Source organism: Nomascus leucogenys, chromosome 10 (genome assembly GCF_006542625.1).
Source record: "Nomascus leucogenys isolate Asia chromosome 10, Asia_NLE_v1, whole genome shotgun sequence".
Lineage (NCBI taxonomy): Eukaryota > Metazoa > Chordata > Mammalia > Primates > Hylobatidae > Nomascus > Nomascus leucogenys.
In genome coordinates this window covers 99,101,680-99,128,565 of record NC_044390.1, presented here as the reverse complement: position 1 = coordinate 99,128,565, position 26,886 = coordinate 99,101,680, and the positions used below count along the sequence as shown (strand labels likewise).

At 49.3% G+C, this 26,886-nt stretch overlaps 1 protein-coding gene across 9 annotated transcripts in view; it reads right to left on the bottom strand.

Moving 5' to 3' along the window:
* The window catches only part of EP400 (E1A binding protein p400), a 131,751-nt gene that overhangs the window by 16,589 nt on the left and 88,276 nt on the right, over positions 1 to 26,886 (bottom strand). For all 9 annotated transcript variants that reach the window (XM_030821700.1, XM_030821702.1, XM_030821707.1 and 6 more), the window contains 17 exons: positions 26,053 to 26,164; positions 25,748 to 25,891; positions 20,406 to 20,564; positions 20,139 to 20,222; positions 19,556 to 19,690; positions 19,152 to 19,196; positions 18,914 to 19,067; positions 18,351 to 18,592; positions 18,011 to 18,184; positions 13,487 to 13,623; positions 13,291 to 13,347; positions 10,705 to 10,783; positions 10,332 to 10,586; positions 8,891 to 8,936; positions 8,702 to 8,811; positions 1,507 to 1,720; positions 1,135 to 1,364 (listed from right to left, as the gene is read on the bottom strand). In XM_030821700.1, the coding sequence (XP_030677560.1) occupies positions 1,135 to 1,364; positions 1,507 to 1,720; positions 8,702 to 8,811; positions 8,891 to 8,936; positions 10,332 to 10,586; positions 10,705 to 10,783; positions 13,291 to 13,347; positions 13,487 to 13,623; positions 18,011 to 18,184; positions 18,351 to 18,592; positions 18,914 to 19,067; positions 19,152 to 19,196; positions 19,556 to 19,690; positions 20,139 to 20,222; positions 20,406 to 20,564; positions 25,748 to 25,891; positions 26,053 to 26,164 (2,377 nt within the window). The remainder of the gene's footprint in view (positions 1 to 1,134; positions 1,365 to 1,506; positions 1,721 to 8,701; positions 8,812 to 8,890; positions 8,937 to 10,331; positions 10,587 to 10,704; positions 10,784 to 13,290; positions 13,348 to 13,486; positions 13,624 to 18,010; positions 18,185 to 18,350; positions 18,593 to 18,913; positions 19,068 to 19,151; positions 19,197 to 19,555; positions 19,691 to 20,138; positions 20,223 to 20,405; positions 20,565 to 25,747; positions 25,892 to 26,052; positions 26,165 to 26,886) is intronic.

The following is a 26,886-nucleotide window of genomic DNA, read 5'->3' as shown; positions in this document are numbered from 1 at the left end:
GGTGGTAGCCACAGCCACATATGGCCACGCAGCCCTCGAGGGATGGCTGGTGTGACAGGAATAGGACAAGCTCAATGTCTACATTCCACCGACAGCCCTCCCGACAGCCCCAGGAGGGGCCCTCAGCTGAGTGTGCATCTCCCGCAACCCACTTCCTCCCTTCCAGACCACGGAGAGGCCCAGACTCAAGCACTCCGGCAGGCCCAACAGTGAGCTGAAACTTCAAAATATTGTCTTGTCTTTATTCCGTATGTTTCTCTGGTTACTTTCTATGACAAGTATTAATGATTTTCCATTTATGGTAGGACACAACATTTCCTTTTTTTTTCCTTTGAGACAGAGTCTTGTTCTGTCGCCCAGGCTGGAGTGCAGTGGCGCGATCTCGGCTCACTGCAACCTCTGCCTTCCAGGTTCAAGCGATTCTTGGGCCTCAGCTGGGATTATAGGCACCCGCCACCACGTCCGGCTAATTTTTGTATTTCTAGTAGAGACAGGGATTCGCCATGTTGACCAGGCTGGTCTCGAACTCCTGACCTTAAATGATCTGCCCGCCTTGGCCTCCCAAAGTGCTGGGATTATAGGCGTGAGCCACTGCGTCCGGCCCAACATTTCCTTTTAAAATGAATATATTTACATAAAGAACAGCAAAGCTGGTACAGAGGTTAGCAAAAATCAGGTACATCAGTACTCCAATGACCACCTTTGAGAAACAGCACCGCACGTGAATCACATCGAAACAAACCCAGGGTCCACCGCCTGCTCTCCCAACACTGCTGAGGAATATCTTCTCACCAGCACTTTCTCTGGTCCAGAACCGCAACAAGCGGGCCTAGAGACTGATGCTGAACACAAGGCACAAGACGCCTAAGCAAGAAGATGCATTTGCACGCTGGGTGTTAATGTCTCCAAAGTGCTCTGAATAAGCTGTAAGATACTTCCCTAAGGCATGATCAAAGTGTTATGACATGGGAAATTTTAGACCAATAAATCGAAGCACGTGTCCTACATAAAGGCAGTGCTAGACGTTTGCAAAATACACTCTGCACTGCACCATGCAAGCAGGCACCGTCTCACAGACTCTGGGCTGACTGACCGCAAGACGCACACATTCATGGTCCTCTGGGAAATGCTCACCGGCGTCAGCTTGCCCACAGCTTTGATCTGTGCTGGGGACTGGGCCTGGCCCTGGATCTGTGGAACTTGCACCTGAGAGGTCGTCGTCGTCGTCGTCTGCTGCTGCTGCTGCTGCTGCTGCTGTTGCTGCTGTTGTTGTTGTTGCTGCTGCTGCTGCTGCTGCTGCTGCTGCCTGAGAAGCTGGAAATGTGCAGGTGTGATGGTTTTTCCAGGGAGCTGAACTCCTGTGGCTATGAAGAGGTTTGCTCATTAGGTCTGGACAGGGATACTCGCCCACCTTCAGATCCTCATTCTCAGACAGCAAGCAGCAGCTGAGCCCTCACACGCGCCAGAGCAGACGCGTGGCAGACAAAGCTCCCAACCTGGCTTTACCTTGGGACACTTGGGGCACCAAAGACCGTGCCGGGGTCTGCACTGGGGTCAGGTTGGTAGTGACCACGGCCGAGGCTGTCACAGAAGTGACCGCTCGAACACCCTGAGTCGTTGCCATGGACACCAGGTCAGGGGTCGCCGTGGCTGGGGAGCCGACTGCCCGTGGTGGGGGCTGGGTGTGCACCACCTGGGCGGGAGCAGAGCCTCCCGGCGTCTAGAAAAGGCAAACAGAGGACCTCATCAAATATTTCACACAGCACTCAGGGCTGTTCACACTCAGAGCAGGGAAGACAAGAGCATCCAACTACAGAGGCGAAACAAGTGAAACACACGCTAGAGTTCGGTCTTTTGAAAACTGCTGATTTCATGTGTAAATTCAAAAGCAAGTGCCTTGAACAATGTTTTCTCACAGCAGATCACATCACCCACAGAAACACATTTCAGATGATGACACTCCCGTGCACATGCTGAAAAGGCTGTCCTATCCCTCCCTCTCCGCACAAAGACCTCTTGGTCCCCAGGAACATAACGACTGTCCTTGAGGCACCGATGCTACCCACAAACACACAGCCCACAGTCCTGGCTCTCTACCACTGTCCCCATCTGTGCTGAAACGACAGCCCTGAGTGTCTCACCATGTGCTTGCGGTCTTGTGGCATCTTACCTTCATCTTGCCTAAAATTCAGAGCATCCTCACTGTGCCCTGCAGTCCACTCTGGCCTGCAGGCAGAAGTGGCAGCCAGAGTGGTCCCCTCACCCTATCCCACCTTGCTCCACTGCCCTTCCTTGTCCCACCATAAACTGGAAGGCAAACGCAATCATGCCACCTCTGCAGTGTCCCTTCAGCTGACCTCTGCCAGCTCCCTTGGTTCCAATGTGCAGTGTATTTTTAGTTTCTCTTGATCCTTTTATGTCTCATTGCTTACGCGTTTGGATGGAAATCTAGTGTGTTACTCCATGCTTTCCATTCCACCCAGCTGCTGTATGTTTCTTTTCATCTCCTTTCTTGCCTCCTCTCAGATGACTCTTTCCTCACCAATGTCCCTGCCACAGTTGGGAGCAACTCGCTCTGCTCTCACTCTTCTGGTGGCTGGTCTGGAGTTACCACGGATGCTTGCCAAAGTCTAAATACTCCATGCTCTTCCTAAACAGTAACGAGATCTGTGCACATTTCAGCCCCTCTGCCCCTTCCCCAGCTTGCATGTTACTATCCTGTGTATTTATTTCCTCTTTCTAACCCCAGTGAGCTCCTGCATTCATCCATGAGTCCACCTTGTTACCACTTCCAGCTGGGAACACCTTTCTTCTGCTTAAAGGATATCATTCAGTGAAGGTCCAAAGTTGAAAATGTCTTTATTTTGCCCCTTTTTTTTTTTTTTTTTTTTTTTTTTGAGATGGAGTCTTGCTCTTGTTGCCCAGGCTGCACTGCAATGGTGCAATCTTGGCTCACCGCAACCTCCACCTCCCAGGTTCAAGCAATTCTCCTGCCTCAGCCTCCCGAATAGCTGGCATTACAGGCATGTGCCACCATGCCCAGCTAATTTTATACTTTTAGTAGAGACGGGGTTTCTCCATGTTGGTCAGGCTGGTCTCAAACTCCCGACCTCAGGATATCCGCCCGCCTCAGCCTCCCAAAGTGCTGGGATTATAGGTGTGAGCCACCACACCCGGCCTCCCTTGTCCTTTAAGATATTTCCAAGAGATGCAGAGCCCTAGGCTGGCAGCAACTTTCTTTCCCTGGCACGACGACGACACCTGCTGGCTCCCAGCCTCACTGCTGCTGCTGCTGACAAGTTGACAAGTGAGCCGTTCCACCTCTGAAGGCAATCTGTCTTTTCCTATGGCTGCTTGAAAGACCTCCTGGTCACTGGCATTATGCAGACGTGGTTCCTTTTACTCATCCTTGATTGGGATTAGACCTTCTGCATATATGCATCAGTGTCATTAGTAAGTTCTCAAAAACTATTCCGTCTTCAAATATTGACTCTGCTCAATTTTCTGTCTGATAGTCAGTGACCACCTATCAGGCCCTGTCGCCATGTCCTCCATGTGTCATCCTGTCATCCCATGTTGCGTGTAGGATGTCTTCTGATTTTTGCCTCCACTTCCCTCATTTTCTCCTCAATTGTGTGATACTAAGCCCATTCTTAAGTTTGGGTTGTTTCCCCCAATTTTGGTAATCAGACTTTTCTAAAAGTTCTCTACATTCTTTCTAAACATAGTTTCCTCCTTACAGATATTCAGATATTCTCAATCTTCTCTTTTATTTCCTTAAAATAGAAAGCATAACTTTTTTTTTTTTTTTTTAACGGAGTCTCGCTCTGTCACCCAGGCTGGAGTGCAATGGTGTGATCTCGGCTCACTGCAACCTCTGCCTCCCGGGTTCAAGCAATTCTCCTGCCTCAGCCTCCCGAGTAGCTGGGACTACACATGCATGCCACCATGCCTGGCTAATTTTTTTTTTGTATTTTCTGTAGAGACGGGGTTTCACCGTGTTAGCCAGCCAGAATGGTCTCTATCTCCTGACCTCATGATCCGCCTGCCTCGGCCTCCCAAAATGCTGGGATTACAGGCGTGAGACACCGTGCCCAGCCTGAAAGCCTAACCTTTAAAATCTAAACCTGATAATCCCAATATCACATATCTTTACAGGCCTATCCAGTGTCTGTCATTCCGCTGATTCTCACTCATAATGCCTTTTCTTTTCCGTTTAGTTATTTTGTATTCTATTGTATTGTACTGTATTATACTAGAAAACTATTTGTGGAGATTCTCAGAAGTCAAGAAAGCATAATCCTCCAGAGAGAATCTGCATTTGCTCCAGGTCAGCTGCCCAAGAACATGCCCACTGAAGCAGGTATACTTCACTTGATGCGAGGGAGTGTGGGAGACACTTTTAAGGTAATATCAACTTCAGCTGCAAACTGCCCTGTGGTTTCAACCTCTCAGGGACCGTCCCCACCGTGCTCCACTGCTCAATCCAAGGGCAACTCTTCTTTTGACCCCTGAAGGCCAAGGGCAGATGGATTCTGCTTCTGGTTCACTCTCGCCCTAAAGGTTTAGCCACCTAGGGCCCTACCTCAGTGTATCAATAGTTTCCTTTTTGGATTATCCACCTTGGCCCAGCCTTGGACTTGAATTCGAGTTCCCTCATTCCACAAGCTGAAATTTATTTTCAAGGCAAACATGACTTCAGTGAATCCTGTTTCTCTCTCTGAGTTTCTTCCCTCCCTTAGATTTGGGCCTGATAATTAATTATTCTTGTCAATTCCTTGAAGCTTTAAAAATTTTTATCCAATAACTTCAGTTTTTTTCATTAAGAGGTGGTATAAAAATAACTTAACTCATCTTGTTACCAGAAACAGAAGTCATCCTTTTCTGGACTCCTTAAACAGTTTTCGCATCCCAACTATTCAGGAAGCTGAGGTGGGAGGATTGCTTAAGCCTGTGAGTGTGAGGCTGCAGTGAGCTGTGATTGTACCCCTGCACTCCAGCCAGAGCAACAGCAAGATGCTGTCTCAAAAAAAAAAAAAAAGGGGGGGGGAAGAAATCGTTTTTCTCCTTAGCCTCTTCTACTTTAATCAATTCTACATACGTAGTATCACGTTAATTTTCCTAGAACTTCTCTCTGCTCTAAGACCGTTAAGGGCTCCCCACTACCTGGTGAATAAAATCCATAGTCTAGGCCAGGCGCAGTGGCTCATGCCTGTAATCCCAGCACTTTGGGAGGCTGAGGTGGGTGGATCACGAGGTCAGGAGTTCAAGACCAGCTGGGCCAAGATGGTGAAATCCCGTCTCTACCAAAAATACAAAAATTAGCCAGGTACAGTAGCGGGCACCTGTAATCCCAGCTACTCAGGAGGCTGAGGCAGAATCACCCGAACCCAGGAGGTGGAGGTTGCAGTGAGCTGAGATCACACCACTGCACTTTAGCATGGGTGACAGAGAGATACTCTGCCCCCCCCCCCCAAAAAAAAAAAAAATCCATAGTCTTTAGCCCAATATCCAAAGCCCAGTATAATCTAGCCTCAGTATTACAAAGTGCCAAGCACACAAAAGCCACTCAATAAAAACCTTTTAAAGGCAGGGAACCACTGTTTCTGTTAATATCGTGTTCCATTCAAACAGAACAACACGCCATTCTCCATGCACACCATTCCCTTCCCCTCAGACCCTCCGCTCACATGACTGGCCCTGCCTTCAGAAGGGCCAGTTCTGTGGACGACGTACTTCCTGTCCTCCTGAAGCCCAACATCACTTCTCCTGAAAGCCTTCTCTGAGTCCCCCGAGTACAATCACACGTGCCCACCACTGCTATCTGCACCTCTCTCATGTTCCAGCAACAGCACTACAAGGCCCCCATGAAAGCACACCGTGTCTTGGGCCCACAGTGCCAGGAAGAATGTCTTGTCCATTAAGAGCCACTCAAAAAGATGTCATGAATGAAATGCTTTACATTTTAAAATACCACAAAGAACAGGTCTCTTTCAAAACAAAACGCTAAATGCAGTGATTCTGGCTTGGTACCCTCATAGAAACAGTGGTATTGGTCACACAGGATGTTCCGAACGCCTCAGGCCTAACAGTTTCTGCTATCCACTGCAGTGACTGAGCCTGAAGTTGTTCACTGCAAAGCAGAAAGAAAAGTGAAATAATCTTAAAGTCATATACTAGAAAAACTGTGTGTATATATATTCTACTGCTTAAGAGTGTTTTAGAGGGATTTACTGAAGGGTAATTTACAGAGTACAATATATGGTTCTATGAATTCTGATGGGCACATTATCATCACGTAGCTACTGCCACGACCCCACCACTCCCAATGTTCTTGAATTCCTCTCCGTAGTGGAGCCCCTCCTGCACCTGACAATCATTCATCTGTTTTCTGTCTCTCTAGTTTTACCATTTTTATAGTGTTATTTAAATGGAGTCATAGAGCATATGAAGCCTTCTGAAACTGTTCACTTAGCTGCAAAATGCATCTGAGAGTCCTCCACGGAGATGCATGTCTCAGGCGTTCATTCTTTTGTATTGCTTGGTAGGACTGGGCTGTATGAATGTACCATGGTTTATCAGCCCATTCACCAGCTGAAGGGCATTTAGGCTGTTTTCTTTTTCAGCAATCCTGAATAAAGCCACTATAAATATTAGTGTTGAGGGTTCTCGTTCTGGAGTTTTCACTTCTCTTGGGGAAGGACCTAGCAGCAGAACTGCTAAGCTGCATGGTAAGAGTAGGCTTGGTTTTGTAAGAAACTGTTTTCGGAAGCGACTGTGGATTCTGCATTCCCACAACCTTGTGAGAGGGTCCTCGCTGCTTCCATGACTGCCAGCCTTCTGTTTCTGAAGCCACTCTCCTAGGCACGCTGTGGTGTATCACTGTGGTTGTAAAAATCTGCATTTCCCTGACGACTCATGACGTTGCACACCTTTTCAAGTATTTATCTGTTATTCTTCTGTCTTCTTGGTGAAGTGACTGCTGCATCTTCTGCCCATTTTATACAGTTGCTTGTTTTCTTACTATTGAGTTGAAGAATCTTTATATTTTCTCCCCATCTATGCTTTTCGTTTTCTTACTATTTCTCAAGGAGCAGAAGTCCTTAATTTTGATGAAGCCTAACGTATTAATTTTTCTTCATGATTCACAGGCTTCTGGTATCCTAAAAAATCTCTGCCTAAACCAAAGTAGCACAGATTTTCTCCTAGAAATGCTACTGTTTTGGCTTACAGTGTAGTTTTTGCTTTTACATGCAGGCCTGTGATCCACCTGGAGTGACTTTCATATTCCGTGTGAGTTATGGGCCAAGGCTCATTGTTTTGCACATGGCTGCCCAACTGTTACAGCACCGTTTGCTGACAAGACAGTCTGTTCACCACTGAATTCCCTTGGCACTTTCACTGAGGTCAACTGAAAATGTGTGTGTGTGTACGTGTGTGTATCGGGGAGGGGTTTATTCTGGACTCTCTATCCAATTCCATCATCTACACATCTATCCTGCCAATGCTCCATCATCTAGGCTACTACAGCAACGACATCTTCACAGGAAAGACGCTTTTCAAAACCCGAGAGACTACATTCTACTTGCCAAAGCACTGATTTTGAAGCATCGTTTCTTCTCATTCAGGGTATGTTGCCCCTGGGTCTGTGAACTATTTGGAAAATCGAGATACAAATCTGAGCTCCTTATTCTCACTTGTGCTTGGTTCTGATGATGAAACACCCAAGAGAAGCAGGTGGTCCCAGGGTGCCACATGGCTCTGCACCTTTGCATAGGCGCCTCCTCCCCACCTGGGTGGGCTGCACCTACCGCTTCCCACACCTGGGGTCTCCACGTTCCGTAGAAACTGCCCGCTCCTCCCATGCCTGCCTGCTCCTTGCACACACCCAGCCATGCCCTCGTGTGATGCCGTGTCCCCTCCCCCAAAACCATGCCCTCAAGAGGGCCGTCATCTCTTAGCTTCCCCACATGGGCACAGTGATGAGAACATGGGGGGCACCTGCGGCAACAGCATCAGCAGAGGACCCTCACATCCCGCCTACCTCCTATCTAAAATCATCCTACAGGGAGGGGACAGTTCACACACACACACACCCCCTCCTACACTACACACACACACACACACACACCCCCCTACACCTCATACCCCCTACACTTCACACACACCCTCCACTTCACACACATATCCCTACACCTCACACACACCCCTACACCTCACACACACACACACCCCTACACCTCACACACACCCCTACACCTCACACACACACCCCTACACTTCACACACACACACCCCTACACCTCACACACACACCCCTACACCTCACACACACCCCTACACCTCTCACACACACACACCCCTACACTTCACACACACCCCTACACCTCACACACACACCCCTACACCTCACACACACACACCCCTACACCTCACACACACACACCCCTACACCACACACACACACACACACACACACACACCCCACCTCATTTTCATACCTCATGCAGAATGGAAACCATCCCCCAAACAGCTGAATGTTTCTGAAATCAACATACTGATCAGCTACTTATTTTATGAAATTCAAACTAGACAGCTTTTTCACCAATGGGATACTTAAAAATAAGAAGAATTAACAGACAAGCAAATAATTTCGGCGGAATGCAGTCAAGGTGCACAACCCAGGTGAAGCGCAACTCACAGTCAAGGCCCCAGGAGCCACTGGTGACGCCAGGCGCTTGTTGATGGACTGGAAGGTGGCAGCCGGGACACCTGCTATGGTGTTCACGATCACATTTCCACTCACGGTGCCTGCGGAGACAGGCGGGCGTAAGGCAACAGCGCCAGGAGAAATGGGGTCCACATTTCAGCATCTCTGTATTTGTCTTACCAGTGGGCATGCTCGTCCCAGTAACTGATGTTTTAATGGTTCCTGCCTATTTAAAAAAAAAAAAATCCATTTGAATTTCACGTCAGGCTCTACCCTGCATAAACCCTCCAAAGATTTGAATTTCATGTCAGGCTCTCCCTGCATAAACTCTCCAAAGGCTTCCACTTCATTCGGAATCAAATCCAAACTCCACGACATTCACACAGCCACCCGTCCCATCCTCCCCAGCTTATTCCACCCGGCGGTGCCCCCACCCTCTGTCTACCTGCTGTCCCTCCACCCCTATCCCACTGTCCCTCCACCCTCACCCCACTGTCCCTCCACTCCTCCGTCCCTCCACTCCATTCATCCACCCTCTGTCCCTCACCACCTGAGTCCAGCCACACTGACCTTTCTGGCCCCCATATCAGCCAAGCTCAGGGCCTCTGTACTTGGCTGTTTTCGTTCTTCTCATGACCGACTCCTTGTCATTCAGGCCTTAGGCTCAAATGCCAAGTCCTCAGAAAGGTATTTCCTAACAAGCCAGTCCTGCACTGTGCCACCCTGACTCCTCCCACCAGCATTTAAAATGATCCCTTTGGCTGCCTCCCTTCCCTGTAGGACATGGCTCCAGAGTGTGGGCACTGCCCATCTTGCCCACCTTGCACCAAGTAAGTATTCACAAAGCTCTCTTTTGAATAAATGAGGAATGAAGTTGCCTGAGTACATATAAAAATTCCACTACAGCAAACAATTTTCTAAAAACTACTGCAGGAAATGGTTCTATGTAACACACATATTTTTATGCCCGCCTGGTAGTCCAAAGTGTGGGTTTCCCCAATTTGGCACAGCTCCTATTCTCTGCAGGTGTGATTCTGCGCATATGATTTCAGCATCTGTGTGGCACACGGATGCACACAGTACAGAGATGTACCACAGCGTGGTGTGCACGGCCACAGTCTGCAGCTCCTCACCTTGCCTTTCTTTTCACAATGCTTCTCGTGTGCTTTACAGCTTTTCTACAACAGGCATTAAAGACTGATGTGTGTGGGTGACCATACATGGGCATGCTTTCAGGAGACGCCAGCACAGACAGTACCTGCTCTCTAAGTGTGTAGGAAGTCAAGAAGTGAATGCATCACAGGTATGTTTTACAAAACCCAGGCAATTCCAAACTTCCCAACCACCTCCACTAAAAGGAGCTGCCTCTACCTGCCAAATCCAATAAAGCCACTAAGCCCAGAAAAGCCCTGGAGGAGAGAAATGGCAGAATCCGGGTGAAAACACACAATTCCTCTGGGGTGAGACTAAGCCTTTTCCCATTTCTTCAGAGGAAGATCTACAGGCTGGAAATGTGCTAGAACTGGCAACAAGTCTTCATTTTAACAGAAAGCACTTGAATCAAGTGCGGGTGTGGGTGACTTCCCGTGGAGGGGAAGCCCAGGAGGAGGCCCCTGCTCACCAGCACGGCCGCACTGCCCCCCGTCGTGATTGCGGGCTGCGCCTTCGCTGGGGCCTGCACAGGCTGCGGCTGGGTCTGGGGCTGTGGCTGGGGTTGGGGCTGGACAGCTGGTGGCCCTGCTGGCGGCTGGCTGCCCGCTGCCTGTGGTTGTGGCAGCGGTGGCGGTGGCTGCTGCGGGGGTGGTGGGGGCTGCGGCTGGGGCGGGGGTGGCTGGGCCACGGCCGGCTGCTGTGCCTTCTGCTGATCAGCCAGAGCCTGAAGGGCCAGGAAGGAAGAGGAGCCACTGGAGGGGCAGACCCAGCCTGCACACCCCCTGGGTGAAGTCACAGCCACCACATTTTCCCACTCAAGCAGAAGGGCCCAGGGTGCTAACCTTTTTCTCTTTTGCGATTCGCTCTGCACGGAGAGACGCCACCTGGATGGGAGGCAGTGGCTTGTCATAGTTGATTCCACTGAAAGACAGACGCAAAGGTTAAAAACATACAGGCAAGTTTTAAGATAGACAAGTACCAAGTACCCTAGAAACGCCATGCTGCCAGGTGCTGGGGCAGCTCCAGCCCAAGAGACGGGGGCGTAAAGCAAGGTGCCCAATGTGCCCTGCAGGAGATCGAGCCACCTGGACCTCGTCCTCGGCCTGGCGCTGAGTCCTCTTCCTTGAGGCCGAGCTCTTCCACTCTCCGGGAAAGTATCTCTGAACACATCCCCAGTGTACTGGTGGCAGCCCCCAAATGCACAGCCCGCCTCATGTGTCTGCACTGTACTCGGGAAAATCTCCGTCTGTTCCTTCTGTGAGGACGCCCTCGAGTTCATCTCCAGTGAGGTAAAGGGAGGGCGGGACTGTGCCTGTCTTGCTCCCCAGAGAATGCCCAGGCTCCATGCCATGCAGGCCTGCAGCAGGTCCAAGGTCCATAAATATTAGTAGGGTGAATTAACTCTTAATTTAATCGACAACATAGATCAAATGACTGGTCTGTGCTCCCAGACACTAGAGTCCCAACGATCACAGCAATCACATCAGACAACAAACAGGTAAAATGTGCAGTGGGTCTGAAGACGTACTGACTGCTATGAAGGAAAACAGCAGGGCAGGGCTGCAATTCTCAACAGTGTGCTCTGAAAACATCTCACAAGGGCAGTTAAGTGAAGGGCTGGGGCACGGCTGCCAGCACACTCAGGGAGCACCAAGGGGCTGAAAGCCAGGGCCAGGTGACTCAGAGCGTGGGCAGGAGGGAGTCCTGGGGGTTTGCGGAGATGGGCCCTGAGCCAACTCCCTCTGACAAGGATCACTCCACCACTGTGTGGAAAGGGGGCCACAGAATGAGGAAGCCTCCCAAATCTGCCACTGTGTGACAACTGTGGGCGGCAAGCCACCCAGGTGCCAAGGCAAGAGACCAAGGCCACGAGCTGTTCCAGTATAATAAAATATAAAACAAGAATAGTTATACCAGATATAGATCTTAGATATGATTATCTATGAATATCATTAATCATTAGTTGGTAGCAATTACTCTTTATTCCAATATTATAATAATCCTCGCTCTGTAATCATAACCTAGGAAAAGCCAGGCCATACAGAGATAGGAGCTGAGGAGACACAGTGAGAAGTGACCAGAAAACAAGAGTGCGAGCCTTCTGTTATGCCCAGACAGGGCCACCAGAGGGCTCCTTGGTCTAGCGGTAACGCCAGCGTCTGGGAAGACGCCCGTTGCCAGGCAGACCGTGGTCTAGTGGTAGCGTTAATGTCAAGGAAAAACACCCACTACTTAGCGGACCGGGAAAGGGAGTCTCCCTTTCCCCAGGGGAGTTTAGAGAAAACTCTACTCCTCCACCTCTTCTGGAGGGCCTGACATCAGTCAGGCGCACCCGCAATTATCCGGAGGCCTAACCATCTCCCTGTGATGCTGTGCTTCAGTGGTCACGCTCCTAGTCCACCTTCGTGTTCCATCTTGTACACCTGGCTCTGCCGTTTAGTTAGCAGTAGCAAATTAGTGAAAGTACTAAAGTCTCTGATAAGCAGAAATAATAATGTAAGATGTTTCTCTCCTCCTCTCTCTCTCTGCCTCGGCTGCCAGGCAGGGAAGGGCCCCCGTCCAGTGGACACGTGACCCATGTGGCCTTACCCATCATTGGAGATGGCTCACACTCCTTATCCTGCCCCTTTGCCTTGTATCCAATAAATATCAGTGCAGCCTGGCATTCGGGGCCACTACTGGTCTCCACGTCTTGGTGGTAGTGGTCCCCTGGGCCCAGCTGTCTTTTATCTCTTTGTCTTCTGTCTTTATTTCTATGCTCTCGTCTCCACACACGGGGAGAAACCCACCGACCCTGTAGGGCTGGACCCTACAGACAAACCAGTGCCTAAACCAGATGCACATCGTTTCATCCCAGCAAATCTCCTTTCCAACATCTTATGGAAAGAGTCAAGACAGTCAGAAACGCTGCAGACACCCATGTGCTTGGCAGTAAGGTTCCACACTGGGGTTCCACCATCCATTACCCCATTTACTTTCTTGCATCTACCCACTTCTCTACCCACCCATTCATCCATTCCTCTTTTCCCCTGTATAACTTCAGGGCAAGTACACACACCCCTAAACACGATGTGTTCTTAAGATATGGCGAACAAAATCAGTGCCTGAGAGGTGGGGTGCAAGGAAGAAAGCCCCCTGTGGTCGGCCACATGGCCCTGGCACACTCATCACGTCTGTCAGCATCTTTCCCCACCGAGGGCCAGCAAGGACAATCCCCGTAACACAGAGACAGGGCAGGGGCCGTCCCATGCATACCCCAGCCCATGGCAGGAGAAGCACCTCTCTCCTGCAGGTTCTGCGCACTGCCACGTCCAGCTGATGCCTGAACACGCTAAGTGCACAACGATTTGCTGAACTCACTGAACTTAGATGACAGTGGAATGAAATCCTTCCAAACAGTAACAAATGTGTCACCAATAGAGAAATACCTTTCTGCCAACACAGACGCGTGCTTGGGGTTCTTCTGAAAGGGGTTCATGCCAAGCCTGCAGTATAGACAGTGAGACAGCAATTATTAAATAAAGGAAATATCTGAAGAAGGGTACGTTAAAAACACAACAAAACCAAGCTTCACGCAATCTACTCAGTCATAATTAACATAAAATGAGCACTCAGGAAACGTACAGAGGTTTGATTGGGGGGCTCCTCTTGCCAGCAGTCATTTTCATTAAGTCAAAGTGGCTCGTGTACAGCTGGGTGTGTGTGGCGTTCTCATCCTGGGCATAGATCTGGCTCGTACGGAGAGGACGGTTGTTTTTACTCTGCAACGAAATTGACGAGAGTGCATCCGATTAGGCAGCATGGACAGAGGGCTGCGCAGGACACAGGGCTCACTGGGTGGGAATCTGAGGCTAAACTCCCCATGGCTGAACACAAACTTCCTTTTCCTGGGCCTTCTTTCCAAGTTCAGGCATAACCCAACAGCAGCGGCATTAAGTGGCTGTTGCGGCCAACTGCTATGACACTCCGCAGTCCACGCTAACCCTTTCCAGGTGTTCTCTCACATAAGCCCCATAATCACCCAAAGAGGGAGAGGGAACAAAATAGGTGTGCAAAGTGCCCGAGGTCACATGGCAGGTGACTGTGTGGAGCAGGCTGTGAGCCTTCACCCGCTAACACCAAGGGGCAGCACGGACTGCCATGGACACCACTGTCCTCTGCCCACGGTGGACAGTGAGGCTGGCGCATGCCCAACGGTGTCTCAAAGTACATTCTTGGGGGTCTCTAGCAGTGCTTATGGCTGACAGTCTTTCCTTCATAAATCGCACAGCTAAACAATGTGCCACTCAATTGTGGGCTATTTGCTCCCAAGACATCTTAGAATCCTGCAGAATTTTAAAGCAACTCCTTATCCTGTGAAATGAACAGCTGTCCCAGAAATGCTGTCTGTGCAAGGTCACAGAGGTAGTGACAAGTCAAGACCAGGGCTCAAGCACCTCCTTCCTCGCCCAGGGCTCTTCCCCCATGCTCCTCTAAACTCTGGTCAAAGAGAGTGTGCCAAGGCGAAAACCAAGACTCTCACATGACACAGCAGCACAGGCCCAGGTACGGGTGTGTCTGTGCAGGTACATGCATACATGTCTGTGTGCACACGTGTCCTCTACTGCTAGAGGAATGCCTTGAATTCTGAAGGCAACACCAAGGACAACCAGAACTAGAAACCAACATGCAAGGCCACAGCAGTCTGCTTCCGGAACATTGTACCATACAGGGAAGCATTCTCCTCCTATCTGTTATCCTAAGAGTAAGCAAAGGGAAGCAGGGAGAAGGGGTGCATAAGAGTAATACCAGGCCTATCACACGTGATGCTGGATGGCTCAGCTAAGCCAAGCCAGAGATGGAAAGACCGTGTGTCTGGTAACGGAACTCCTACGCAGGCTCTAACCAGGCATGAATGCCCTGCCCCGCCTGGCTTGCCGGAGCTCCGCAGACCTTGAGAGGTGGGGCTGTCCCACTCACGCACACATCCGACCACTGTCACTATCAGGGGCTTCCACAGGGCGTGAGGGTCATGGAGGCTCAGGATGTCCTTTAGAGGGCTCGGCAAGTCACCATGGGGTCCTCTAATGCAAAGAGGCATGTCCTCTACGTACAGAATGAGAGGCCCTGCAGAAAATTCTAGGTCTCAGGTTTCTGTTGATCCCTAAAATACAGGTTAAGACTGAATCTTCCTCTGTGCTTCTGTGCACAGGCTCTTAACAAAGTGCTCCCACTGATTCAGAACATCCCCCGCAGCCGGGGGCGGTGGCTCATGCTGTAATCCCAACACTTTGGGAGGCCCAGGTGGGTGGAGTATCTGAGGTCAGGAGTTCCAGACTAGCCTGGCCAACCTGGTGAAATTTAGGGCATTCCTCTAGCAGTAGAGGACACGTCTCTACTAAAAATACAAAAATTAGCCGGGCATGGTGGCATGCACCTGTAATCCCAGCTACTCGGGAGGCTGAGGCAGGAGAATCACTTGAACCTGAGAGGCAGAGGTTGCAGTGAGCCGAGATTGTGCCACTGCACTCCAGCCTAGGTGACAACAGTGAAATTCCCGTCTTTAAAAAAAAAAAGAACATCACCCTCAAACTTTACAAATATTTTTGCCTTTTTCTTTGGATTAGCTTCATAAATCAGCTATAAAAGACAATATTGTTGCAGGAAGTCAGGGACCCCGAACGGAGGGACCAGCTAAAGCCATGGAAGATGAATGTGAATTGTGAAGATTTCATGGACATTTATTAGTTCCCCAAATTAATACCTTTATAATTTCTTACGCCTGTCTTTATTGCAATCTCTGAACACAAACTGTGAAGGTTTCACGGACACTTATCACTTCCCCAGTCAATACCCTTGTGATTTCCTACGTCTGTCTTTAATCTTTTAATCCCATCATCTTCGTAAGCTGAGGAGGATGTATGTCACCTCAGGACCCTGTGATGATTGCGTTAACTGCACAAATTGTTTGTACAGCATGTGTGTTTGAACAATATGAAATCTGGGCACCTCGAAAAAAGAACAGGATAACAGCAATGTTCAGGGAACAAGAGAGATAACCTTAAATTCTGACTGCTGGTGAGCCGGGCGGAACAGAGCCCATATTTCTCTTCTTTCAAAAGCAAATGGGAGAAATATCTCTGAATTCTTTTTCTCAGCAAGGAACATCCCTGAGAAAGAGAATGCATCCCTGAGGGTGGGCCTCTGAAATGGCCGCTTCCGGGGGGTGGCCGTCTTTTATGGTCGAGGCTGTAGGGATGAAATAAGCCCCAGTCTCCTGTAGCGCTCCCAGGCTTATTAGGATGAGGAAATTCCCGCCTCATAAATTTTGGTCAGACTGGTTGTCTGCTCTCAAACCCTGTCTCCTGATAAGATGTTATCAATGACAATGTCTGCCCGAAACTCCATTAGCAATTTTAATTTCACCCCGGTTCTGTGGTCCTGTGATCTCGCCCTGCCTCCATTTACCTTGTGATATCTTATTACCTTGTGAAGCATGTGATCTCTGTGACCCCCACCCTATTCGTACACTCCCTCCCCTTTTGAAAATCGCTAATAAAAACTTGCTAGTTTTATGGCTCAGGGGGCATCACAGAACCTGCTGACATGTGATGTCTCCCCCGGACACCCAGCTTTAAAATTTCTCTTTTTTGTACTCTGTCCCTTTATTTCTCAGACCGGCCGACACTTAGGGAAAACAGAAAAGAACCTACGTGACTATCAGGGGCAGGTTCCCCCAATACAGTATTTTAGCTTTACTTTTTTTCCATAATAAGGTAATAGCTATTATTATAAATGCTTCCAAAACACAGAAAACCTAATTAATGCAAGATTCCAGGAAGTCTTATTGGTGAAGGGACCACAAAGTGGTATTACAAAGAAAACTTGCTTTTCTACGTTCAACAAAAAAACAAACAAATGCTTTATTGTGAGACAAGTGTTTTTAGAAAAATGAAAAGAGAGATGACTGAAAGAGTGGGTACAGAAATAAATTAACTGTGATGTTCGCATCCTGAGGATGGATCTGGCTACTATGGAGAAAATGTAATTCTCACAAATTAGAAACAAAAGTAAATATAATAGAAGTACTGGATGCCTGCCTCTACTATATCTGTCCCACCCTGTCCCATGCAAGAAGACGTGCCCACAGCTCCTGTTTGGATGGGCTCCATGAGGTGAACTGAAAGGCAGTGGTCCCCACATGCCAGCATGGCACGTGCCCTGGTGGGTGTGGACACTGGCAACGTGGGCACAGCAGAGCATGCAGACGATGCTGGTGTGGGGGCTCTGGATGCTGTCCTGAGGTGAGAAAGGCAGGCAAGCAGCAAGAAGGAGCTGCCTCAAGAAAGCCAGATGCAGATCAGAGAAGGATGACTCAGCTCGAGGGAAGGCACGCCGCATGCACGCCTGCATGTTACTGACCAGCCGCCTGGACTCTTCCGGGGTCAAGCTACAAACCACACAGCTGACTTCTTACATGAAAGACCAATGATTTGACTATACTATATGTAAATAGACATTTGCAATACTTATAGTTAACCCTGAAACAGAATATTACGCTTGTCAAACCATTGCAGCCAGCCAGTCTTTCAGTACCAGAATAGCAGGGGTACCAGTAACAGACTTTTCTTAAAGTACGCCATGATCAAAACAAAGCAAGACAGCTTATCAGCTTATCTTTTCATTCACCCAAAACCTTCTTGAAAATGTCTATCTATATATGACCAAGTGTTTGGATAACACCCTCATTTAAGTATGCCATGATCAAAACCCAGCGAGAGGTCTTTTCATTCATACAAAACCTTCTTGAAAATGTATATATATATATGGCCAAGTATTCAGATGACACCCTCGCTATCTTAGAAATGACAATGGCAGTGCAAATGTTGGTATCAGATAAAACACCAGGTACGAGGCCTGCTGCCAACACCAAGCATGATCCCAACAAGCACAACGTGAACTCCATCACTGCTCATGCCATAGGCGAGGCACAGTGCAGACACCTGACCTCGCTGGGTCCACCAGGAGCCCGAGGAGACGGACTTCACCGCAGACCCACAGGGATGAAGGAGCCCAGTCAGTGAAGAGCAAGACTGGAGCTGAAACTGCAGGCCACGGCCACCACACCTGCCTGTGTTCTCCTCGGAGGACAAACGAGACCATGCTTACCTTCCCCTCCTCTCGTGGAATGATGACGTTCTCGTAGCGATTCCGGCACTGTTTGGAAGAGCGGTAGATTCGGCTACAGGAGTTAACGACGTCACTGACAAGATCCCAATTAGGTGTGTGAGCAGGTGACACGATTGTGAGGTTCAAAGGCAGCTCCAGTAACTGCTTTACAGCCTAGAGAACGAGGTTTCAGGTAGAACAGGTGGATACACTCTAAGTCAGAAGGTCTTCCCTCCTGCCAAAGACTCCCCGAAAAGTGATCACAGTGAGCTGGATGCGTAGATGTGGGGGAGAAAAATGACCACACGTGACCCCTGGCACAAAGACCACGCCCACCTACCTGCAGCAGCGCCCAGTCCTCACTGATGAGCCACTCGGGGTTGTCTTGACCAGGCTCGGCTGTGGGTTTGGCAAAAGTTGGCAGGGGCTTGGCGAACGGCACCTGCTGCTTCAGCAGAATATTCTTCTTCTGCTCCTTGCCCTCTCTGCGAATTTTCAGGAGGCCTGGTGTTGCTCGGTCAAACAGGGACCGAGGAGGGACGACCGCCTCCCCATGACGCTGCTTCTTCTTCCTGCCTGCAGCTGAACAGAGAGGCTGTCTTCAGCAAGAGAGTAAACCAGGAGATTCCACATTGGCAGGCAAAAGACAAAGGAAAGAGGCCACAGAAAGCACCTGCCCAAGACAGACCTGCTCTCGGGCCTTCATGGTCAATTAGAACAAAACACGGTTTCCTCACTGGAAACAACAGAACCTGTGCACATGGCCTGAGAGGCAGCGGACGGGCGTGTAATCGCTCGCCCTGCAGCAGACAGGCAGACAGCAGAAAGCGGCTGACATGCAGGGACTCTGCAGGCCAGGGCCCTCCCCCTCCCCAGGTCATGTGATGCCCTTTGGATGCGCACCTGAGGGGTCTGTTTTGTGTCGCTTCCGCTCCTTCCTCACATATACAGGGGGCAGCTTAGCCTCTGGGATGGGAGTGGCTTCATACATGAGACACATGACCGAGTCGAGGTAGATGTCGCTGTCGTCCTGCGGCGGGGTGGGCGGGGTCCAGAGCTGTACAGAGAAGGGAAGGCCCATGAGATGTGGAACTCACAGGAAGCTGCCCACACAGACACAAAGGGAGAGGGCAGCACTCACCGGCATGACTTCTGTCTGCCCGTCGACATCTTCGTAGACATACTCCTGCAGGGAACACGGCAAGCTCTAACTTTCACCACGTCTCAGTGTCATGTTATACGCCACAAATCATGTACCTTCATACTCATTCAGTCTTCCAAATAAGTCTCATCAACATGACTATTTATAAGACTTATAAATGTTTTAATCAGAGCTGATCAATATCTAACTGACAATCTCCAAGTGTCAATTTTTAAGAAAATTGTGTTTTTAGAACATAAGTGAGGTTGTTTTGCTATGAGAAGTAAAAATTCCTAGGCATTTTCTCATGTCAATGTACACTGACTTTGAACAAGCCAAACATGGCTGAACAAGTGCCCCTCAGCAAGGGGGGCAAGAGGGCAGGAGGGCCCCGGGCCGGGTACCATGCTGTAGGCATCCTCTCGCGTGTAGGTCAGGAGCTCTGCCTCCTCCTGCTCCAGCCGCTGCCGGGCCTCCCTCTCCTGCAGGGTCTTCAGGTTCCAGAACTCCCATGCCCTCACTGCAGTAATCACTGCATCCTGACGGGGAGAGCAGCAAGAACTTTCAGGATCAGGAGTGCAGCTCAGAGCAGCCCCCGAGTCCCCGCTCCAGGTCTCCCTGTTGTCTCAGAACCACAGGTTCTCTACACACTGCCCTGCAACGCATCACCCCGCAAGCAGCAGCCTGCTGCAAATCAAGTCAAATCAAAGACACTGAGGGGAGAACAAGCCCCACGGTCCCTACGGGGGTAGAACAAGCTCCACGGTCCCTACGAAGGGAGAACAAGCCCCACGGTCCCTACGAAGGGAGAACAAGCCCCATGGTCCCTATGGGCTTCTCGAGACTCTCTTCATTTTAAGTTCGTTTCCAAACTTGTGGGTTTTGGCTTTTGTGACTTTAATTTAATGAAGTCACATTTACTTCAAATCAAACTTAACTCTGAAAATATTGCCATTTTTTTCACTGACCAAAAGTTGATTCTCTTACCTCACTGTTTCTCTCTTTTTCTTGCTCAGTGGAAGTGTGGAATAATTCCAGGTAATTTAAAGCATATTTTTCAATTGGTGTAAGCTGTTGCAAAAGTATATTTTTTGAATAGGGTTAATAGCAAGTTAATAAAAGTCAAGTTCCTTATACAACCCACTAATCAACATTTGAATCAAAAAAGTGATTTTTCTTGCAGTAAACAATAAATATTTTATAGAAGGGTCAAATTTTTAAAATACGTAGTTGTAAAGGAAAACATGCCCAAACCTGCTCCATGAAGTCAGCTAGTTCCTCTAATTGGGACGGTTCTTCATCACACAGCATGTTCTCAGAGTCTGATGACAGAGCATCAGTGTGTGGTCCCAGCACCCCCAACTCTGCGGACTTCTGGGTTTCCTCCTCCAGATACTCAATACTCTTGAGGGCCTGAGGAAAGTCTATGTTTAGATTGCCTTGACAAACTTTTTAAATGAGGGTAGTTTGAAAAAGAGCTATCCCATGTAAAGATAATGGAGATGCCTCCACTATAATCACCCACTCTCCATAAAGGCAATCCACTCCTTCCCTGAGGTCCTCTTACAGGTGAAAATGATAAGGCACTTAGGGAATACAGAAAATGAGTGGGAAACCTCCTGGGCCTTGCTAACCTTACAATCGAGTTGGACAGGCAGGACCCATGGAAGAGCTGAGCACTGATGCAGGCAAAGCGTGCCAGGGCACCCAGGGCCAGGGAAACTCGGAGAACAAGAAAGGCCCAAGGAGGCTCCATCTCAGACCCGATGCACACCACTGCCCACAGCTCCTGACAGACACAGCAGGACAGAGGCTGCGGTCCAGGAAACAGACAGCAGACGGACAGCCCAACGTTACGGCAGCTGGAGCAAGTCCATCACGAAATGTAGCATGGATGACTATAAACAAACAAGAAAGCTTTATCATAGTGCAAAACACGCAAGTTAGAATGAGGAGACACCACTGCTCATCTGCTGAAACAGCTAGGAACACACATCTATAGTTACCAGCAGATGTGGGCAAAAGACATCTGACATGAAGGTGTATGGTTTTTAGTTAGAAGATACAAATTAAAAACTGGTACAATCTGTTTCCAGGGCAATCTGGCAAAACCCGCAAAGTTATATAACACTACTTCGACACTATACACAGAACTTATTGCCAGATAGGTGGTGCACCTAAATAGCAAACATAAAACAATGCAACACGTAGAAGAAAATAGAGGAGGATGCCTGGTGACCTTCAGGTGGGCAGAGAATCTCCTCAGCAGAGCACAAAAAGCATCCACTATAAAGATGGCAGACCTGGGCCCTGGAAGGTGTTATAACTTGAACTTCTGCTCATCAATACACAGTGTTTAAAAAGGCAAACCACAGAATGGGAAAGATATGTCATGTGTATCAAACAAAGGCCTTTTATCCGGGATACATAAAGAACTCCAACAAGTTATTAAGAAACAGAGACAACTGGCCGGGCACGGTGGCTCATGCCTGTAATCACAGCACTTTGGGAAGCCAAGGCAGGCAGATCACCTGAGGTCAGAGGTTCAAGACCAGCCTGGCCAACATGGAGAAACCCCGTCTCTATTAAAAATATAAAAATTAGCCAGGCGTGGTAACATGCTACTTGGGAAGCTGAGCTGGAGAATCACTTCGACCTGGGAGGTGGAGGTTGCAGTGAGCTAAGATTGCACCACTGCACTGCAGCCTGGACGATGAGTGGGACTCCGTCTTAAAAAAAAAAAAAAAGAAAAAAGAAAAAGAAATAGAGAAAACCCAATTTAAAAAACAATTGGGAAAAGCCTTGGCATTTCTTTAAAAAGTACTCAAACCGCCAGTAAATATATGAAGAGGCACTCAAACTCATCAGTCAACAGTAAAACCACAAATTAAACCACAATGAGACTATCCCACATTCTGCCCTGCAGCTATAGTGAAAGGAGCAGCAATTCCACCTCCACACCACCACCCAGAACAACCCCGGGGCAGGAGCATCCCCGGCACAGCCACAGCATCTCCTGAAGTCAAACATAAGCAGCCTGAATTGCACATACATGCTTACCAAAAGACAAGGATACAAGTATCCACAGGAGCACAATTCAAATTAACCACTCCATCACGTCCACAAGCTGCAGATCTGATAAACTGCAGTATATTCAGACAGAACTCTAGATAGTAATGCGAATGAGTTACAGACTGCTACGCACAACAAGAAGGCAGACCCGAAGGAAGAGGCTCCATGTATGGAAAGGCAGAAACAGGCGGTGCTGTCAGAATTCGCAAGAGGCAGCACTGCTGGGGGACAGGCCTTCTGAGAAGCCTGCTGCATCCTCCTCCTCCACCAGATGCTGGCTACTACGTGCTTCTACTGACTGAACATTTCTCCAGCTGGAATCTTTGTGATGTGTACACTTGCTGTATGTTTTTGCATGTCAACAAGGACTTTTCTTAAAACCATTTTTCAGGCACAAATCCTCTGATGAGCGTTGCCAATGACAGAAGAATCCTATAGCCACAGTCCCATGCAGCAGGTACGAGTACAGCACGCTAACGTGGATCTGGCTCTGCTGGCAAAAGGCCAAGGCTAACCTACCTCTCTATCCCCAGGGGCCGGTCAAGCCAGTGAGGAGCAGCCAACCTCCTCACACACCCACTACAGCAAGTCCTGCTGGCTCTACCCTCCAAAGACCCCCCTGCTGCCCCCACATGTCCCCCAGCCGTCCTCACCAGCCTTGCTCACCAGCGTTACTGCTCTGGGATTCCTAACTGGTCCCCAGGATCCCCCTTGCCTTGCTACAACTGAGTCTCAACAAAGGAGTCAGAGCGACTCTCTTAGGTCATGCCAGACCCCGTGCCACAGCTTGACTCAAACCCTTCCAAGGGCTCCCTACAGTCAGGCCTCACCTGGTCACACCCTCCCCACCCCTTCAGCCACATTAACCTGTCTGCTGTGGTGACCACAACATTCTCCCCTGGATTCAGCACTTCACAACTTCTCATGTGAATAAATTACATGCTTTACTCACTAGCTTTGGTTTCTGCCTCTCTCCTTACTAGAATAAAAGCTTCATGAAATTTTTGTCTTTTTTCGATCCTGTATCCCCACTGCTTAGAACAGTGCCTGACACACAGTAAGACAATCAACAAGTATGTTTCAAAAGAATCTGTGTGTTGAAATACTATGCTGCTGGGAAACAAAGCCAGTATGGAAAATCCCCAGACTTCTGATGGACACTTGGGTTGATTCCGTGTCCTGGCTGCTGGGACAGTGCTGCGATGAACACGAGGGTGCAGATGCCTCTCCTACATGCTAATTTCAACTCTTTGGATATACACCCAGCAGTGGGATTGCTGGATCCTGTGGGAGCTCTATTTCCACATTTTTGAGGAACCTCCCTGCCGTCTCCCATGGTGGCTGTGCCAATGACGTTCCCAGGGACAGAGTGCAACGGGCCCCTTTCCTCCACGTCCTCGCCAACACTCGCTATCTTTTGCGCTTTGATGACAGTCTTCCTAACAGGAGCCAGTTGGTACCTCGTGGTTTTTATTTCATTTTCCTGATGATTAGTGATGCTGGACATTATTTCGTCTACACATCGGCCACTTACATGTTTTCCTTCGAGACATGCAGAGTCAGGTCCTTTGCATATTTTGTCTCTGAGACAGGGTCTCACTCTGTCACCCAGGTTGGAGTGCAGTGGCACAATCATAGCTCACAGCAGCCTCAATCTCCTGGGCTTAAGTGATCCTCCTGCCTCAGCCACCCCAGTAGCTGGGACTACAGGTGCTCACCACCACACTCCTAGTTTTCAAAATTCTTCTTGTAGAGATGGGGTCCCACTATGATGCCCATGTCAGTCTTGAACTCCTGGCCTCGAGCCATCCTCCAGCCTTGGCTTCCCAAAGTGCTGGGATTACAGGCCTGAGCCACCACACCTGGCCCCAGCTATGCTTTTGTGTTTTCTTTTTCAACCTCATGCATGTATTACCTCCTTAAAACACAATGAGGTTGATCCATACCTCCTGATATGTAACAATCTGTAAGGTATTTCTGTGCAAAGGAAATGATACACAGGCAATCTCTAGAAGAAATGTGAGAAACGGGTGGTGGCGGGGTGGGGGGCAGCGCAGGAGACTGGCTTTTCATTATAAATTTTCAAAGGTTTGGATCACAGGTGGATCCCTCAGGAATAGACAAGCTCTGGGGCTGGGGGAGTGGGTCTCACCCTGTTCGTCCTGTGAGGGCCAGTCTATTAAAGCAAGCCTGCTGCCTGCCCCTCGCTCCCTCTCTCGCTCTGTGGCCTGCACATGCAGATCCCCCTCCCCTTCCACCACCATGGAAGCCATCTGAGGCCCTCACCAGACAGATGCTTAATCCTGAACTCTGCTGCCATCAGAATCACCAGCGAAATAAACCCCCTTTTAAAATAAATCACCCAGTCTCAGGTATTCCTTTACAGCAACACAAACAGACTAAGAGAGTCATACCCCAAGTATTTCTTACTTATTCAGTAACTGAGTAATGTTTAGAAATGGAAGAGGAGACAGCACCAGAGTTGGTAAGAACAAGCTGAGCACAGGCAAGGAGGGGGCTGACACCATGAGGCTGGGAGGCTCAATCTCGGGTGTCGGCAGACAGGTGCTGAGAGGCTGTGTAGTGTGCCTGGTCTGGTCTTTTAACGCTTTCACAGAAAAGAAAAAACATACAAAAAAGCCCATGCAGTCATGCGCTGCAGTCAAACAGGGCAGGAAGAAAGATGTACAGGGATACCAAATCCTTCCAAGGTTAAGAGGCACAGAAAAGGGGACCCCACAACAAGTTCTGGAGGAGTGGCAGGGCCACATGAAGGAGGAGGGGACTCAGAGAACAAAGGCAGCTGAAGGCCTCCATCTCCAGGACGTGGGGCTGCAGGGCTTTGGCGGGCAAGCCACAGGGACAAGGAGGGAACAGTGGCCCCATGACGGGTCTGTGACGTGTCTACACAGCAGCACCCCCAAAAGGGAAAAATCAAAGGACCCAAACATGCCCTTTATCTTCTAGTACCCACGCCGAAACAGTAAAATATTGACATAACCCGATAGCCAAAACATTATCACTTCAACATGTAGTCAACACTCAAAAGTATCAATGTGATAGTCTGTGTTCTTTCTTATACTCAGTCTTTGCAATCAACCAGCACCTTACACTCAGCACCTGAGTGCAGCCTCATGGCTGCACTGCTCAGGGAGAAGCCAACACAGCCAGCTGGAGGGGAGCAGAGGCGGTGCCGGCAGAGCCTCCAGAGGAGGCAAGGATAGATTTCCATGGGGAGGGGAAGGAGCTGAGACTGTGGCAAAGTGCAGATGAAGACGGCAGCGACTGCTTCAGTGACAGGCCTGTGGTCCGTGACCTTCGCCACCATTCCCCTCACTTGTATTTACAGTTCAAAATCCCCATGACAGAAAGAAGGGAGGGGGGAGGCTCCAAAAGCAGGGACAGGAAGAGGGCTTCAGGCCAGGGAAGAGTGGGGACTGAGCACCCAGAGCCCTGGGGGAGGGTGCAGGTGTTCCGCCGGCTCCCACAGTGCAACTCTCCAGCCAGATTCAATGTATTCTTACCTCTATGAAAGGTCTTGCAATTTTGGGTGCAATGGTTTCCGTGACAGAAGGTTCCTGAGAAAGCACCACAAACTCCTCAGCTTTGACCGGGAAGCCAGCATCATCCATGGGAGAATAAACTTCAAACAGCTCCTGGATGGTTCGCTGAACACAGAGATGTGTGTTACACCCCAGTACAAGGTCCAAGTGTGCATCTGACCTGAGCTGGAGACCTAAGCCTCTAAGCTAGTGTGCACTAACACCATGCGATTCCACGCGCCACACGGCGGGTCTCACCTCAACGACTCTCACTGAATATGGAGTACCTGAGTTAAGAAAGCCATGGAGTAGTCATTTCCCTGAGCAGCCACTTCTCGGATCAGATCTTTAGTTCCATTTTTCAACAATTTCTCTTCAATGGAATTGCCGCTCACAAGCCTGCAAACAAAAGACGTAAGATGCTAAGTCAGTCACCAGGAAACACAGTGACAACAGGTGGGCACAGGATGCAGATGGTGATCAACGAATCCATGTCCCTCCTCCAGCTACCCCTGCTCGGAACATGCCTTCGTGGGGCGCCAAAGGCCGCTCTCAGCCAGCCCCTCCAATCTCAGCTCTCCCGCCTCCCAGAGAGCTGACAGGAGGCCCCTCTGGAAGACTCTTCGCTGTCCCACCTCATCCTTCCACCTGCCATCCCGTTTTTCTCCCACCAGTTTCAACCTGGAAATGTCCCACCCGGTCTTTCCAGATGTACCTCCAGCATCTATCTCCTCTGAAGCTTTCACTGAGCCCAACAGGCAGAACTGATCACTTCACAGACTTGCTTGTTAACACTCATGAGACATCTCATTCTCATGTAATTATGGACGTTTTCATCTTTTTAACCCTGGTACACTACCAGACCCACGATAGGTGTTCAATTAAGACTGTGAGTTGTAGATGTGACCCCAGTGGACAGACGGACCCCCAGTGCAGGGACACATGGCTTCCTGAAGACTGCATCACTGGGGACACAGAACAGACCATGCAGTCCATTGCCTTCCCATGAGGCTCATCTGTCTGTAAAATGCTAAATGCTAACCCCCAAAAAAGCTCACATTAAACAACTTTAACAGCATGATTTTCACAGAGACGAAAACAAAATTGTTTTCAGAAAATTC